The sequence below is a fragment of the Conger conger genome, chromosome 2 (genome assembly GCF_963514075.1).
Source record: "Conger conger chromosome 2, fConCon1.1, whole genome shotgun sequence".
NCBI classification, from domain to species: domain Eukaryota; kingdom Metazoa; phylum Chordata; class Actinopteri; order Anguilliformes; family Congridae; genus Conger; species Conger conger.
The window spans coordinates 14059644-14077249 of NC_083761.1; the positions used below are offsets into that span (position 1 = coordinate 14059644).

A 17606-nucleotide genomic window follows, 5' to 3' on the forward strand; every position below is an offset into this window, starting at 1 on the left:
AGACTGCCACAGGGAGAGAATATTAAGTCGATGTTTGGAGATATTATCCGACGTCTTCAGGGCTAGAGTAGATGCTACAGTGCCACCTTGTGGACGAAGGGATACTAGTCGCTGTGGAAAACGTGCACTTTTATTCTGCCAATTAGAGCAGCGTGCTGGTTGTCTGGATTTGTTACTGCTTTAATAATCTGAATGTAATAAACGGTTTCAGCACTAAGTAAGTCGTGATGCTGTTATGCAGTTATGTGTCATGCCTGTAGAACTGCTGACCCTGAAGGAAGGCCTTCTGCCACAGTAAATCACAAGAGGCTCGGTGAGTCTCTGAAGTAGTCGGCGTTTGGTAAGGAATCACAATGGCTCTGTGCGGCTGGATTAGTGCTGCAGTAAGGGGGTGTTGGAGGCCTCCGCGGGGCCTCTGTAAGGAGCAGGGAGCTGGGGTGTGAGCCGGGTGCAGACGGGTGAGATGCAGCCCCGGTTGGCCCCGGGGGCGCTGCTGTTTGGGCCAGAGACTTTGTGCTTCTGCAGTACCCTCAGACAGGAAGTGGGGTGAACTGATTTCCTGTGACAACAGCGAGAGAATCCAAACTTGCGATCTGTAAGACACTGAATCAACAGAAGATATTAATAATAAAAAAACATGTTGATATAGAGTTGAATGCAAAAGTGTTTGGACAGTTTTGTAAAATTTTTCTCTGTACTTACCAACTTTGTCTTCCAGTATTGAGTCTCTTCTTTTAGGCATTCCATATCGTTGACTTTGGAATACACAACCATTCTACAATAACTATAATTGATTTTCTCTTTTCTAACAAAAGCTTTCTATTGTTGTCATACTTATTTCTCTGGCCCTCATATCGACTCTTCTGGTCTTGTATGGTTTATGTAGTTTTAAGCCTGAGGTGGAAATCCTGTAATTCATTTTCCCTTGAAATGCTTTGGTGTTAGTATTATTTTTGTGTGAGAAATTGTCTGGTCTAGGAAAGGGGAACAGATCATGAAATCTAGATTTGTTGTCTATGCTTGCAAGGTAAGAATTGTAAGTGTTAGTATCTGCTTGTCATTTCAGTAAATTAAATGTAAAGATTCTTGGCTGGAGCGTGACTGAAGTATCCACTCTCTAATCTTTATTGTCACACTACATTAAAGATTGTTCAGGTTGTTTTGTTTGCCCATTAAGGTGTATTCCTTTATATTCATGTACTTTTGAAGATGAATGATATGCTAAGAAGAACTCTTTATTGTCATCATAATCTTAATCCGCAATTATGTCAGTCCAGTAAACTCACATAACCAGTTCCCGCATAAGCAACCTAGCGGATTATCCGCTGCCCTCATTTATATGGTAATGTCAGTTTTTAATCAGGATTGAGTGCAGTATATGAACAGCGCGTCCATACACAGTGCAGGCTAGCACTACTACACCTCCCTTGCTGTTTGTGATTGATTGTCAATGTTCACAGCACTGTGAAAATGAGAGAAAATGGAAAATAGATGACTTTTTGAATGAATTCATTTTCACATATTCACATTTTGAAATTGCCTCAGCTCCCATGTTTATTTGAATGTTTTACCAGATTATCTGACCTTTGTTTTACATATCTGCTTCCCTTATAGTCCTGTTGAGGTCAGTTATTTGGCCATCTGCAGTACGAGTACAGACCAAACTGTCATTTTGTGCCAGTTTTCTGCTTTGAGTGGCTTATTGAAGACCTTTTAAAAAGGTACTGCAATAGATCTGTTGTTCTTTTCTAAGTAATGTAAATGCAGGACATTCAATGTAAAGACCTGTATAACCTCTTTGGTCCTGTTCCATATATCTAGTGTTCTGTTCTATCTTTTCCAAGAGTGAAAAGATAGAACGGCCTTCTGTGGTGTTCAACTTTGATGTTGACCTGAGAGCAGCACTAGACATTTGAATATGCTTTAAATCCAATTTTGAAAGGTGATTTTTTTAATAAGATGTTTGTTATTCTGCTGCTTTTGATCTTCCATCTCGGTGCTCAGTTTTAATTAGAGGAAAATATTGTTAAATGTATTTAGCAAATGAATTGGGCCTTTACAATGGCTACTTTATTGGCCCAAGATAGTGTCTTTGATCTTTGCAATATTTGCAAAGTGATTCTCTTTAGAAAGTAATTATCTTGAGTCTGGGGAGAGGAAGGGTGGTGAGTGGGTGGAGTTTTAGGAGCACTGAGAAAGAGAAGATAGATGGAAGATAGAACATGAACAGTTAGCCCATGTAATCTCTTCAGGAGCGAAGGTTGGTATACATGTTTTTATCAGCTTTGATGATAAATGAGAGGCATACTGAATGAACTGTCATACCACTCTGTGCTTTGACAGAATGCCTTGTTCACTTAAATTAAATAAATTACTGACAATTAATGAGAGATTTGTCCTAATATTCAAATGGTACAGCTACAGCCACACACACATGCGCGCACACACACACACACCTACACACACACACACACACACACACACAAATGCATGCACACACACACCCCAAAAGTGTATGTTAATAATGTAATAATGACAAGAACAATACCATGTAATAACAATTGCAATGTAATAACAGTTGTAGAACTATGTAATAATGTTTGAACACTTTTTTTCTCTGTTCCACCTGTGGTAAACCAAGCTTTAAGCATCCAAGGAGACATATTCTATTTTGTTTGTTATGTCTTTTTCAGCCAGTTTGACAACCCTGACCTTCTCCTATTGAAAGCCCTCCCTAGTTGTTACGATTACTACTGAAGCAGGCTAAAGACATCTGCTGGAACAGTGCCTCCTATTCTTGGCAAACTCTCTAATGGAACATCGCACAGTAAAGTCCTGTAGACAGAATCAGTGGCCGTATTTTGCTGTCTGGAATACAATGGTGTTTACTCAGTTCACTTATTAGACATTACAGTATATGTTGTATCAACCAGGTTGGCATTACATCGGGCACATGCGGCTTGTGAGGTGAGAAGGGTCAAAGCATTGTGTTAGAATCAGTGGGCGTACTTTGCTGTCTGGAATACAATGGTGTTTACTCAGTTCACTTATTAGACATTACAGTATATGTTGTATCAACCACGTTGGCATTACATCGGACACCTGCGGCTTGTGAGGTGAAGGGTCAAAGAATCGTGTTAGAATCAGTGGGTGTACTTTGCTGACAGTAATACAGTGGTGTTTACTCAGTTCACTTATTAGACATTACAGTATACGTTGTATCAACCAGGTTTGCATGAGCATTACATCGGACACCTGCAGGTAGTGAGGTGAGAAGGTTGAGTGCTGAGTGTTTTTTTCCTGGCGTGGTCGGTTCTGGAGGCGTTGGCACGGTTTTCTCCCTCAGTGGGAGATCTTGTTTCAGCTTTCTGCTGTACGGGAACATATTCCAAAAGGAGCTCCGTTGCCAGACACGGACTTCCTTACAGTCTTCGACCTCTGCTGCGTGCGGGTCTATCTGCACATCGCATAAAAGAGCGGGGCCTTTTTAGACGCACCCCTGGGGTTTTCGGGGATGCCTTTCTTGTTCTGGCAGGAGGTGACCGCTTTAATTGCTCCTCCTGTTGGAAGGTAGCGTTCTGTTTGATCATAACTGTTCGCTGTAGGCAGTACAGCGACTCAGTTCACCTGTTTGTGTTTTGTTCTTTGCGAAGAGACAAACTTAGAGGGACAGTTTTACACCTGCTCCCAGCGACACCGGATCGCCCAGGCAAATGGGATTATATTCCTGCCCTCCTGGTGAAAACATCCAGGGTGACTCGTTGGCACGCCTCTGATAGACAAGCCAGACAGATGCAGCTGCTGTATCCATGTGAAGTGAGCTGTCTGGCGAAGGAAGAACATGCACAGAAATGTCTGTGTTATATAATGAACTTCTCGTGGTGGTGACAGTGCAATGGACAGATGTGTATTTAATTGAACAGGAGGCGTTGAAGCCTGTTTGGGTTCTTTTTTAAATCCCAGTAATTACTGAGTCAGCAAGTTACCAAGTATTCTTGTTACTGTAACAAACAAACAAATAAACAGATGGATAGATAGATAAATATGACAAAACATATCAGGAAAGAAGTTTTGTGGGTAACAAATGGCAGTGTATTTGACTTTTTTTTTTACCACATGGAACCTTCATATATTTTGCATACCATGTACAATGGTAAGTTATACTGAGTAAATGCTGCTAAGAAAATAATAGTCAGAACATTAATGAAGTCACTCCAAAGTGGCTGGCGGTTTCACAGAGCTTTGTGATTGGTAAGATAGAACCTTCCGTAAAACTTTGAGCATAAATGAACTCTTTTTGACGTGAAGTTCCTGCTGCCTGCACGTCAGCAAAGTACATCTGACAGCTCCTCTCCAGCTAAAGTTTTTCGCATATTCCAGGAACAACTTTAAACTGCCTCCCAAATATAAAAATCCTAAAGTTTCTCCCACTCATTGCTTTCAATGTATGTTATGGATAACACTGGAGAATCAATATTCCAAATGTCTGGAGCCTAGGTTGAATCTGTTGTATTGTTTTATTTGGTTCATGTTTATTCAGTGAATTCATTTTATCTGGGATTTTCCTTGGCCATAAGGTTGCTTTCTCTGAAGGATTTGAAATTTCCTGTTTAATGTTCTGTTTTACTGATTGTGATATGTATATCAAGAAAATAATTTCATGTTTCGCAAGTCATAACTGATAATGAATCTGAATTTGCTGGACCTTAAAAAGTGTGACCCATTGTTAAAACATACAATACAACTAAAGTGAAAAAAAAAGTGAAAGAGAGTTATAGTTACGATATCGTAGTTTCTTTAATTTGCTCGTACAGTCCTGCTGTAGGCACTCTGATTTGTAATTTGCTTTGAATAAGATCCACTGGTGAATGCATGTAATACAATGTAAGTGGCATTGTCCCACTGTAATGCTCCCATTGGTACCTGGTGAGGTCATGAACAGCTAATGGACATTAGTGCCAGGGTATCAGGATGTGCCCCTCCCTTCCCTCAAAGTCCAGGATGCATAATTGCAATGACCGCGATTACCCAGACCCATCTGGTGCAACGTTCTCCCGGATCCCCAAGGGAAGCTAGAATACCCCCGGTCCAGATACTGCCCCAGATACCCTTTGTACCACGAGGGGGACCGGCTGGGAGCTTTGGGTGGCATTCACCTGGGAACTGAATGACAGTCATTATTAAAAAAGGGATCCATTTCATCTTTCTGAATCAAATAATGTCATGTTGATATGTTCTGCAGTTCTGTGTGCTGCTTATCAACTGCCCAGCTGCACATATAGGAGATATATGCCTTTTTAATAAACTCTTTTCAGGTTGTTGGTGATATTGCGTTTGAAATTAACACTGCACACAATAGGACCGGCCCAAGCCACACATATGTGAGCAGGGCTTGAGCTGGTAATGCTTATCTCATATAGCCACCACGGAGGTAGTAACGGATATATGAGATGGTTACTCGTCTTTTTCCATTGAAAGAAGAGGAACCTCTCTTCCACTGTTTGTTTTCAGTTGCTTAGCATTCAGATATTTGCTGTGAAAACATACAGTTAAATAGCTTTTGCTTTGCTACCAATAAAAACTAAAAGCACAAAAGTACGGTTTAAGGCTAGGTGCTGGTGTTGTGTAACATTGTCAACACCACCCTGTTTTCTCTTGGTGTTGTGTGACATGGTCAGCAGCACTGTGTATTCTCTTGGTGTTGCGTGACATGGTCAACAGCACTGTGTATTCTGTTAGTGTTGTGTTACATGGTTAAGTGCACAGTTTTTTGTTGGTGTTGTGTGGTGTGGTCAACAGCACTGTGTATTCTGTTCGTACTGAGTGACAAGGTCAACAGAACTGTGTATTCTCTTGGTGTTGTGTGGCATGGTCAACAACACTGTATATTCTGTTAGTGTTGTGTGACATGGTCAACAGCACTGTGTGTTCTCTTGGTGTTGTGTGACATAGTGAACAGCACCCTGTTTTCAGGAATGCAAGGAGCACTTAACATGAAGACCCGATACTGAGGGCGAAGTATCGGGTGCACTAAAAACCCACCCCCGCGGGCCACACCCGTGTCCACCTGCACACACGGACAGCGCGTCACTAACACCTGGCCCCCCCTGCGCCCCCCAACACCCCCCTGTACCCACCACTCCAGCTCTGGAGAGTGGGCATATCTCAGCACCCTTCAGCAGCTGCAGTCTTTAAGGAGGGCGCTCACTTCACCGCCATGGTCGGGCTGAGAGTGCGTGCGTTCGAGCAGTGGGGGCGGGGGGGCGGGTCGGAGCGCAAACGCCTCCCGTCGGACGGGTTCCTGATCGGCACGGACCCTGTAGATTCGGACTCGGGGTCCTGCGACCTGCGACTTTCCTCGGAATGCGGCGAAGGCTTTTCCGATAACGGCACGGAGCATTGTGCAGAGTAATGCTTATTAATAGCCCTCTTCCTGCTAATCATGTGCAGAATGATTAGAGTCAGGGCACTTTTAATGGGCGATGGGATCTGATAAAAAGAGTATAATTGTGTGGGTTTAGTTCTTGTTGTTAATCTTTACATAGATCTTCAAGTTATTTAGCAGTTTTTTTGCTTCCGATACTTAACTGAATATAATTTGGTAAAGCAGATTGTTGATTTTTCAATGTTTTTGCCTTTGGCTTGGATACATTTTGAACATTTGTATTTTAATATGTCTGTAATTCTCACGATGCATAGCAAAAGTGTTGTATATCATCCCGGTTGCTAACTGTGTGATAAATGAGTTTCTATATTACAACATTACGGAAGTCATTGCCGAAAGGGATGATGTTCTGCAGCTGATATAAATGGGTTGAAAAGGTGTATTATTGTTTCCTTTCACAGGGAGGATATCAGAACCGCCAATGTCATTGCTGCTGAAGCTGTCACTTGCCTGGTCATTGACAGAGAGTGAGTACCATCCCTGTCTCTTTTGTGTCTTTGCTGTGATGATGTTTATATAATATATTGCTTAAGTATGTTCCAAGTCTGCCAATCGCATTTTTATGATGGGTTCCAGTTTTACCAAGTAATTTCATGTGGTTAATCGTGTCGCAGGCAATATCTGAAATTTGGCCATTTTTTCATTATCCGTAAATTATTTGAAATGTTTTATTTGATAAGTGTTGGGACCTTCTGTTATAGACATAATATAGAGTGGTCTGTTTAATATTCCCATTACCACACGGCCAAGTGGGTCGACGTTGAACAGGTTGGGAGGTTGACCTTGCGTTCTGATTTCAAATGGAGCCAATCGAGATGATAATAATGGCTAATGGCAATGTCACACATTCCAAAACTAGGCCTGCTAGTATGGAAAGGCTGCGTATTACAACTGCATTTAGTATTTTATCTTTTATTGAAATCATGTACTAGCAAAGGTCAATTGCTTTTTATAATGTTAAAGAAATTCCGAATTTATATGCTTATCTCAATATACAAGGAATCGGTTCAGTGTACCTTAATCCATTCTAATTTAACTTGGTCGATTCAATTTCTAGATAAGAATGAGCTGAGATAAAACTTGTTTATTATGTCCTCTGCCTTGATACACGTTTTTATAAAACACTTTGCCATACCCCCTGATTTCATATGAAATTAAACATTTCAACACCATGTTTCAACACCAACTTATCACTGTTTTAAGATTGCTTATCAAAGCTGTATTTTTTAATTAATTACTTTACTAAGCAAGTGTCGTGTTGTGTGTTCAGAGAAGCTCTTCTACATACCACTGTTGTAATGTGTGGTTATTTGCGCTACTGTTACCTTCCTGACAGCTTTGACCAATCTGACTCTTCTCCACTGACCTCTCTCACTAATAAATTGTGTCGAATATTTATTGCAATTTCGAATACAATAGTTGCAGTCTGCTGAACTTCATTCACTATGTTTACATTTTTACCAGGCCAGCCCAAATAGTTCACATCTGATTGATTCTGTTTCTGTGCAAACAATAATAGTGTACAAAATAATTTGTCAAAATGATTGAAACCTAATATCCATCTGGTGAGCAGGGCAGTGTTTATGTAGAGTCAGCTTGCCTGTTAGAACAGGTGGGCCTGGTGTGTTTGCATGCAGACACGTGTAGCTGTGTCCTTTCCTCACCCGGTTGGTGTGATAGCGCGGGTGTGGGAGCGGAGTGGCGGTGCTAAAAAAGGAATTCCTCAGCGCAGGGATTGAGGAGGGAACAGTTGCGACCGTTGGCTTTATGGCAGCGCTGAGCTGAAAGGTTTATGGCACTCTCCATTAAGGCCTGCTTGTGTTCGCCCGGCTTGTCGAGTCCTCACGCTGTCGCTCTGCAGATGAATATTTTATTTGTGCGCTGTTGCCAGTCCTGCCATTCACTAGGAGGGGTACGGGTGCCAAGTCTGTAGGAATGAAGTGATAACGCAGACTGACTGAAGTCTGGAGGTGTGCCAGCGAAACCTATCGCAGAAAGCTGAAAACTGAAGCGTTTTTGTGTTTTTCACAGTGATATGGTGGGAAAGTGTTTTACCCTGCATGGGAAGGGTGCTTCTGCCAGTGTTTTCCTCTCTCACTTAGTATTCAGGCTCTGTTATCAGGACTCAGGAGTAAATGACAGTCCCAGGTCTGGTTGCCATAGCTTTCATCATTTCTGCCCAAAAGAAATACGGCTCAAATTATTGTTATCATTCAGACACATTTTCTTAGCACACAGCCCTATATATGGCATCTACGTTTCTTTCTAATGTGTTGCACATTTAAACTTGAACTTACAACATTTCATTAAATTCAATACTTACCGTACTGAGGAACAGATTTTTTTCAAGAAGGGGCAGCACATTGAATGTGAATTCTCTGATTACATTACTTAACCTCACTGGCACAAATCCAATAAAAGATCAGTAATGCATTATTAAAATATATGTATACTCACTAAGAATAAAATTAGGACTTATCATAAAGTTATTTATATTTGCTAGGTTTCGGAGTTCATGTCAGACAGACATGTGAAACCTGAAGCTGCAGACTTACAAAAAAAATAAATAACTCTGTCCAAATCCATAATGAGCTTACTTTCTCAAATGCAGTCTAGGGTGTCAGGTAATCACTGTTATGATGTGATTAATGCAAGCTTTGTACAGTAACCTTCTGTAATAGTATGTTTATAATAGTGTGCTTCAGTTTTATGTGATGTATGTATTACTAAAAAAACAGAGCTTCTGAGGACTGCAGTCTGCATGTCAGTGTCAATGCACAGCGGAAGCAAACTGACTGATTTATCGCTCTTTTGAATAAGATGTCATCAAAGCTGGCAAAATTATCTTCTCAAAATGGCAAGAAGCTTGACAGTCACAGCTGCTGACTCAGTTGAAAGAAGCTGAAATAAGTGTTTGGCGGTGGTGTGGTAACATAATTTACTGCGCTCAATACCGTCTGTAGTAGGTGACTTGTCATGTGCATCTATGCCTACTGGATAAGCTCTTTTGCTTTTTAGCATCAGAATGGTTCAAATAAAAATGTAAAATATCTGAACACACTGAACCTGTGAGCATACAGTTACTCTTCAGGGAAGAGATGGCCCAGTAGGTTCATTTTATTCTGATACTTATTTTTTAAATGGTTCTCACGTGGAGTAGGTTTGTGAAACCATTAGGAGTGAGTATCCTTCATTTTTCCATCTGAAATGCATAGCATGGGTGCAACTGTGACAGTTTGGAAAAGCGTTTCACATTTACTCATTAACTTTTAACTGTTCAGTCATGATAATGTTCAATGTCATGTCACCAGAAAGGACAAAATACAGAAGATACATTGTATTACATTTACTGTGTCAATATTCCATTACCTTGAAAAAACATGGATCTGCAAAAAAAAAAAAGGCTGTCTCATTTGAAGTGACTGGAAATTGACTTGAGTATTGTCTCAGTGTAATTACATGATATGTCTGATCATCAGCTACTGAAGTTGGCTATTTTTGTCTGTTCCTTCCAACATTGTTTTCCACTTTGCAAGGGGCACATTATAGTCACATGGAACACATTAGGTCAATACACGAGATGAAAAATTCCAGTGCATTGCATTTGTGATGTCATTCATGTAAGAACTGGGTTTGCTTGCATTTTCAGCACTGCATGCTTTTATGCATAGTTGCTGCCACATGATTGGCTGATGAAATATTTGCATTAACAACCTGATGTGCAGGTCTACCTAATAAAGTGCTCAGTTGCCATGCCACTGTTAGTAGAGCGAATATCACATGTGACATGAGCAGGGAGAGAAGCTTGTGGAGTTGAGAGGTTGGTAAGAGCTGCATTGAAAGTGTATTGAAGAGAAGAGCAGAAGGCCTCTCTCATTCCTGGTACACTGATCCAGCAGGGACCAGATGATGCCACATCGGGGGGGGGGGGTTGAGAATCATTTTTGCAGACGGGTTTCAGTGTTGAAGCGGTTCTGTATGCGCGCTGACCTGCCCTTATAACAGTAATGCAGTATGGTAATCGGAGCTCACTTAGCGTCTGATGTTCTTAGCTGTGGCACGGAACAGATGGCTCTGAACATCAGGCCAAAAAAGCACAAGAGAGCCCTCAATGATACAACAGCTCCCACGCAGAGGGACAAACGGACACATCATTCTTATGTTGTGTCACCGTCAGCATTAGCCCTGTCTCCATTTTGGAGATTTATGTGCCCTTAATTGTGCTATGATTCTGGAACTGTCTGTGTGGGCTGTTCACACTCCAAGGTGCATATTTGTGTTTTGTGACTACAGTGATTAAAAACAACATTCAAGAACCATTCATTCATTTGTCTGTCAGATTCTCTTGTTATTATAAAAACGTAATACATTACAAATAGCTTAGTTTCATTTATTTATTTCTGAAGGGCTATGAAAGTTGTATTGCCGTATCATTGCTTACTTATTGTACCTTTCAGTAAACCGAGAACAAACTGTGCCTTTTGAATGTGATATACGGATATTTATCTCCCAAAACATTACATTTATCATCATTTGGCAAAAATACTATTTTGAAATACAATCTGAGTCTATAAAACTATTTCTCTTTGATTGTCAAATCTGTTCAGTTGTAGAACATGAATATTGTTGCCATTGAACTCAAGCAGGCATGACTCCTACCATGTGTCTAATCATGTTGAGAGGTTGATGCTGAAGATTAATTTTCCATTTCGTTTTAAGGCATTTCACTTGTATAACAGTTGTGGTAGTTACTGGCATTAACATACACAACATTAGTGAAAAATTGTTAGAATAAATAAAATGTTATCTATTTATGAATACATTAGGCACATAAGAGGTTTTTATTTAAAAAATATCTTTCTGTATATGTAAATATATGTCATTTGGCTGGTCCGGAACCTGGATTTTGTTAATATTTTAGCTTCCCTTCATTTAAGATTTATTTGTTATAATTCTGACTCAAAGATAGAATCACAAATGATTCAGGTGTTTGAAGGTCAGAGGTCTTAGCAATGTAATACAGACCCAAACATTGAATCACAAATGATTCAGTCATGTTGAGTAGTTTACTAACACCGCTTACCGCACTGCTGCCCAATCTCTTTCAAATCTGTAATAGCATCTGTGTGTGGTACAGTGTGCTCATACAAAACTTGTTTGTTTCTGAGTTTAATGCTGTGAACTTTCTTGTGCTGTTTTCCAGCTCTTTTAAACACTTGATTGGAGGCTTGGAAGACGTTTCCAACAAAGGTTACGAAGATGCTGGCGCCAAAGCAAAGTAAGTGGACCTCTCTGACTGGGTAGCAGCAACCCCAGGCCAAAGCACATTTGTCACAGTGCTCCTCAAAGCTCTCATTGTAGTTTTATCTCTCACTGCCACTAGGTGTGAAGGGGGACTTTGTGTGCATGGTTTTGCAGCCTCCTGTTTCCTTTTTACCCTTCATAGGATGCACAGTTTGAATATATCCAAAATAACTTTTTTTGTTTTTATCACTAATTTGTTTATGTCATTTGGTGATATCTTACTGTATGTAGGTTTCCTGTAGAAGATCTCACAAATCGATGACACGCCGTGTGATCCGTGACGTGCCCTGAGATAATTGTTTTTTGGGCCCTGTGTCAAATGAATTTAATTTGATTCACTGATTGACATCTGTGGTTAAGGTACGTCCTGACAACGGGGCTTTGTGAAAGGGGAGACGGAGAGACTCCATAGACAGACTCGATCTGACGGGTTGTCAGAACTGTGAGGTGGGAAAAGCTGTGGGATTCATCATCGTTCCTCCCTACAGCTTCCGTACTGCCTGGGAAACGGACAGACCCACTGTCTTTGGCAATAGGAGTGAAGGCCATTTTTCTATTCGTAGTTCATAATATAGATGTTCTGTTTGAAAGATCACATTCACACTCACTTCCACGCATACTGTCTGACACCTCAGAAATAAAAAACACGCTTATCGCCCACAAAATCAGGTCATTGCCACTATCTTAATGAATGCTGATATTTGCTGTGCTAGAAAGGTCTAGAAGGTGCTTTCATAAATGTGTCTCTGTGGATTTTAATTTGATCTGAATGCTTATTGCAGGACTGCCCCTGTCTCTGACCTTGTGGTTATAATTATCTGTGCTGACAAGGCTTTCCCAACGATAAGGAGAGGAAACGGCACTGACAGTATGTTTTTGCCTCTGTGAAGAGATACCGATGACTTGAATTCATTAATGCTGTGATGTATGAGCCGTCGTACTGCTGTGGAATTTGTGTCCTGGTCATGAGTCTTGGGCAGAAATCTGTGGAGAACGTTTGCAGGAGCCATATTAGATTAGTTTCTGTATGTTGGAGGCAGTTTACACAACTGCAGAAATATTATGAAAGCTGCTTTCTATTTTAGCCAGTCCTTTTTATTTCCCTCAGGTCTAAACAGGATTTAAAATCATCACTATGTTTTTATTGGCTGATAATTTGTAAACTTGGGAAAAGTTTCATTCCCATTGGTTCCCTTTGTCCATGAGGTGAACCACCTTGTGTAAATCACTCAAGCCACCAGATTTGTGTGTACCTTCACACAGTTACCCCTCTCAACTCAGCGTCTGGGAGAAGAAACAGGCCAGGACTAAATCAACATTTGTGCTTAACATTGACACATGATTACATACTAGTGTTCGTTTTTTTCCCATTTGCAAACACTGATTGGCAAATTCATTTCGGTTGATTGAAGAACAGTCAAGTTTGAAGAGCTTGAGTCAAAATTAGGGACAAATGTTGATTGACATTTGAAGAATTCTCCAGGAGAGAGTCAGACTCTCTAATCAGGGATCATTGCATTCCCCGGAATCGCGCTCTCCCCTGACGTGCACTGATTATCGAAAGCCTCAAAAGGCCTTGCCAAATTAGAGGGGAGCCATTTTGCGGCCCAAACTGGCCTCATATCCTCTGAGCACCGTGATGAGGAGCAGGGAAATCATTTCATGCTTGTACTGTATTTCTGCTGGCTGTGGGGTCATGACCCTTATTGTGTGCAGCACGGGATCGATCTCCCTGCCACTGGTATTGAGGAAATATCATCACAAATAGAGAAGTGTGAGCACAAATAGTGGCAGCTATGAACTCCTGTTGTGTCCAATTGTTCCATCACTCTTTTGTCAGTGACACCAGTTTGACCGCCATAGCCGCCCTTCCCAGCAGGCAGTGAGGGAGCCCATTGCCAGTTCTGACTGCTGCTTTTCTTCTCTGTCGCTTGCTCGATCACATCACTCCATGGAAGGCCACTGAAGGATTTTGCTCATGGTTGACTAAGGCAATGCACTGTCCTTTCTTTTCAGTATTAAACACAGAATACGCTTTGAGGATTCCAGCAAGCATGGACATTGAGTCCCTCTGTAAATGACTGTACTTGTAAGAAATGTTTAAAAAGCAAACACAGAGATCATTTATATTAATCTGGCAAAATGTAGAAAGTGTTCAGTTTGTTCCTGAACAAATTTATTGTAGGCTTTCTTCAGAAGAATATGTAGTACTCTGGCACCATCTGGTGGTTCATGATGGTAATTTCATAGTAGTTCTTATTACACTGGACTTATCACTTGCTCTATACTATGATTTATGATTAATACAAATGTGCTAATTTTGTTGCAGTGAACTGTGGATAATATTGAATTCTAGGTAAATTATAATTTGTCTTATATGGAAAAGCTGATATTATGTGCTCAAAGTTACAGATGCCAGTTGACAATTTCAAATACATATTGTTGTATAGTATGAGCTATATATTGAACTCCTCCTTTTGATATTTCTTCATTGGATTTTAGTGTTTTTATGAATTAAAACTTTGCCTCCCTGTTGTTATTCAGTCAATTGAACAGTAAATGACTGTTTTTTACCGAACCATCAGATATAGGCCTACCCTGCTATATACAATGGGCTCTGTGTGCATTAGACATATCTGAAAGGGAGAAAGGCATGGTTTTGCATATTATTATCATTACATGCACAACCAAATGGCTGTATATTCCCGACAAGCCCTTGAGATGATTAGAGTCTGCGTCTGAGGGACAAAGACCATGCAAAGCAGTGTGCAGAGGGTGAAGGGGGCTAGTTGTATATGCTCTCCATCTCTGCTCGTGGGCTGTGTGTTCTGGGGCGAGGGGAAAGGGGGTGATCTAAACACCCTATGTAAATGCGGGTCATAGTCCAGGCATGCTTTACCCCTCCAAACCGCCTCTTCTCCCCACCGCTGTTATTGTTGCCATGATGTGGCCTCATCGTGACAGCTCAGAACGGAATGAGATCTCCCGGTGTACTGGACCGTGTACAGAGTTTTATCGCCTTCTCGTTAGCTGTGTGCAGACATCATGCTTTAGAGTGTGCTCCGGGTGAGATCTGCTTGCGATCAATACCTCCAGTTCAGCATTGCATCATGGAAGTGTGACAGTTAGGCTCACATAATGCCAAAACAACAGTGCAGCCATGCAGCATAGCCATGCTAGCTTCACAGTAATTCCCGGGTTGCTAAAATACCTTCGACAAACTAAACAAAGGCTGCTGTGTTTGCACAGCCATAAAGGTTTCATAAACCTTTAATAGCAGCGCACATTACATAAAGTGGCCCCTAGTCTAAAAGAATCGTTAGGTCACTGAACTTTGAACTGAAGAAAATAAATATACTGCTGCCCGTCTTCTTATTTACAAAATGGAATCCTTTCTCTACATCCTGTGTCAAAACATCCCAGACATTCAGCCCGCTGTCGCCCTTGCCATATCTATAAGTAAACAAACCCAGGAGATGAAACGCAGCTTCCTTTTTTGGGTCTAGTGAGTGATTTAGTCTTTTTGACATAACAAGGAATGCTGGGCATGTGTGCTGCCTTTTGCCACAGTTGAACGTAAACCTCATTTTAAAAAATATCTATTTTAGTCTATGACCAGAAGGTAGTGTTTTGAGTTTTTGAAAAAGCAAATACAGCAAACTGGTGCTTCCATTAGCTCCCATAGCTTTCACATACTTTATATGGACATGAGATTATGTTAAACAGCGATCGCATGTTAAATGCTTATACAGAGGATGATGAACAGTTTAGTATTCTTTGTGAAGGGGAATGTGGTCAAGAGGAGACCTCATGGTCAAAAGGTGACACTAGTCACCTTTCCATCATCAGGTCAGGTCAGGATGTGCTAAAGCTTGATCCTGCAAAGCTTGAACTTTCATTTCCTCACACAGAGGTCTCTGGACTAAATTACAGCTGCCCTGTTTTTGCACTGTCAGGACACTGTGAGAGGCATCTGGCTTCCAAAGTCACAGCAAATCCTACCTAAATCTGCTATTAAGTCCAAGAGAACATTGCATATTTTCACAGATGCTAGCTGGATATTTTCTTCAGTCTTTCTCCCACAGATATCGTACAGTTGATAGCTGAGGTTAGCTAGCGAGAACACAAGCAAACATGTCTGGTTATTCTGCTAGTATTTGGAAGGTTGGAAAATATTATTTAAAGCTAGGTAGCAATAATTATAACAGCATTGTAGCCCTGTTAGTGTAAGTGTACATTTAAAACCCTCTACCTAAGTGCTATGCTGTGAAAGTGGTCATGTTTGCTGAAATCTCCATAACAACCTAAGCAACAGTAACACTGCCCTAAGCCCTGAGCCCATCTTTAGTTCTCCCAGCCTTCTGAGGGATCTTGAGAGCAGGCAGCAGAGCTTGGGGACTGGTGATTTAGTCCAGAGTGAAGTTTTTCTTTGGTACAGAAACATGTCATGTTTCAAATGAGAAATGTCCTTTCCTTACGGCGCATTGCTGTGAAAAGTTCTCACGTAAAACTCTACAGACGGGTCTGTGCTGTAGTGCCAAGCAAGGCATTAAAGTGTGTCTTTCAGGTAATACACCTTTGAAGGGTACAGTTTAGATGGGATAACTGTAGCCCCTGGAAGTTGTACACTGTAATTAATTCCCTCATTTGGAATATAACATAACATAACATAACATAAAATAACATAGCATAGCGTAACGTAACATAGCATAACATAACATAACATAACATAACATAACATAACATAGCATAATGGCGAGAACAGGCCATTCAGCCCAGCAATGCTCGCCTTTACCTGCAAGTAAGTGTACCTACTGCTTACAGTAGTTCGACCACTCTGAAATGGCTCCTGTAATTCCTACCGTCCTCATGAATACGATGTACTGCTGTCAACCACTGGGAATTCACCCCAAAAGAAGTGACAATAAGATATAGAAGACATTTACTCGAGAAAGCATTGGTACCATGACTTATCATGGTGAAATACAGCGAACAATTTAACTCCTGGGTCAATCCTGAGCAAGGGCTGTGTGCTTCGCCCAGCACTAACCACAGTTTTCAGGCAAGAGCTGTGCACCTCTTCCCCTGTGTGTCTGTGGCCTGGCGAGCCCTGACCTGGCCCAGCCAGCCCTACCTCACACAGAAGCCTGTGTTAACCTGAAAGAGGAAGCTGGCGGGCAGCTGTCCGGTGCGGCAAACACGTGCCAACCTTCTGAGAATCGCTTGGCATAAACAGCTTCTATATGTGGCAACACTAGATGATTTCCCAAGTGGTGCCAACCTTGTGATCTGCATGCTTGATTGGCCATTAAGCGGCCAACTCTTCAAGGACAATGCGCCTATAGCTCTCACATCTTTAGAGGCAATGCTGTATATCCATATATAAAAGTTCTGATGTTCTTATAGCCAGTAACATCAATGCGTTATCTTGCCGCTACAGAAAATATTGTTTGTTGATGTTGGGTGACTGTGGCCTTTAGTGTATACCAACTGTAGTTTTTAGTTTTCAAATCATTTAATTTATGACTCAAACAGTGTTGTGTATACTCTCTAAATGTAAAGCTAAACTTGGCATCTTGACAGGAGAAATCCAATCTTGAAAGACAGTTATGTAACGTGATTATTTTTATGTACTGCTTTCCAGTCAGGGTCAGAATTTCACACGTTTTACTGCGGTGGAACCCTTGCAGTGTAGTGACAAGGTCAGGTATGTGTTGCTCTAGTGAAAGAAAGCCATCTATTCTGCACTGTTACATGAAGTACATTTCATTATGATCTTTCATGTCCTCTTCTATGACAAATATAAAATAATTATTATTATGTGTTATGTTTCCTTTGCTTAACTCAAAAGAACTGT

General features: G+C 41.0%; 1 protein-coding gene across 2 annotated transcripts in view; it reads left to right on the top strand.

Moving 5' to 3' along the window:
- prkg1b (protein kinase cGMP-dependent 1b) overlaps positions 1–17606 on the top strand; it is a 125792-nt gene that overhangs the window by 92682 nt on the left and 15504 nt on the right. For both annotated transcript variants that reach the window (XM_061231344.1, XM_061231343.1), the window contains exons 8-9: positions 6847–6912; positions 11649–11723. In XM_061231344.1, the coding sequence (XP_061087328.1) occupies positions 6847–6912; positions 11649–11723 (141 nt within the window). The remainder of the gene's footprint in view (positions 1–6846; positions 6913–11648; positions 11724–17606) is intronic.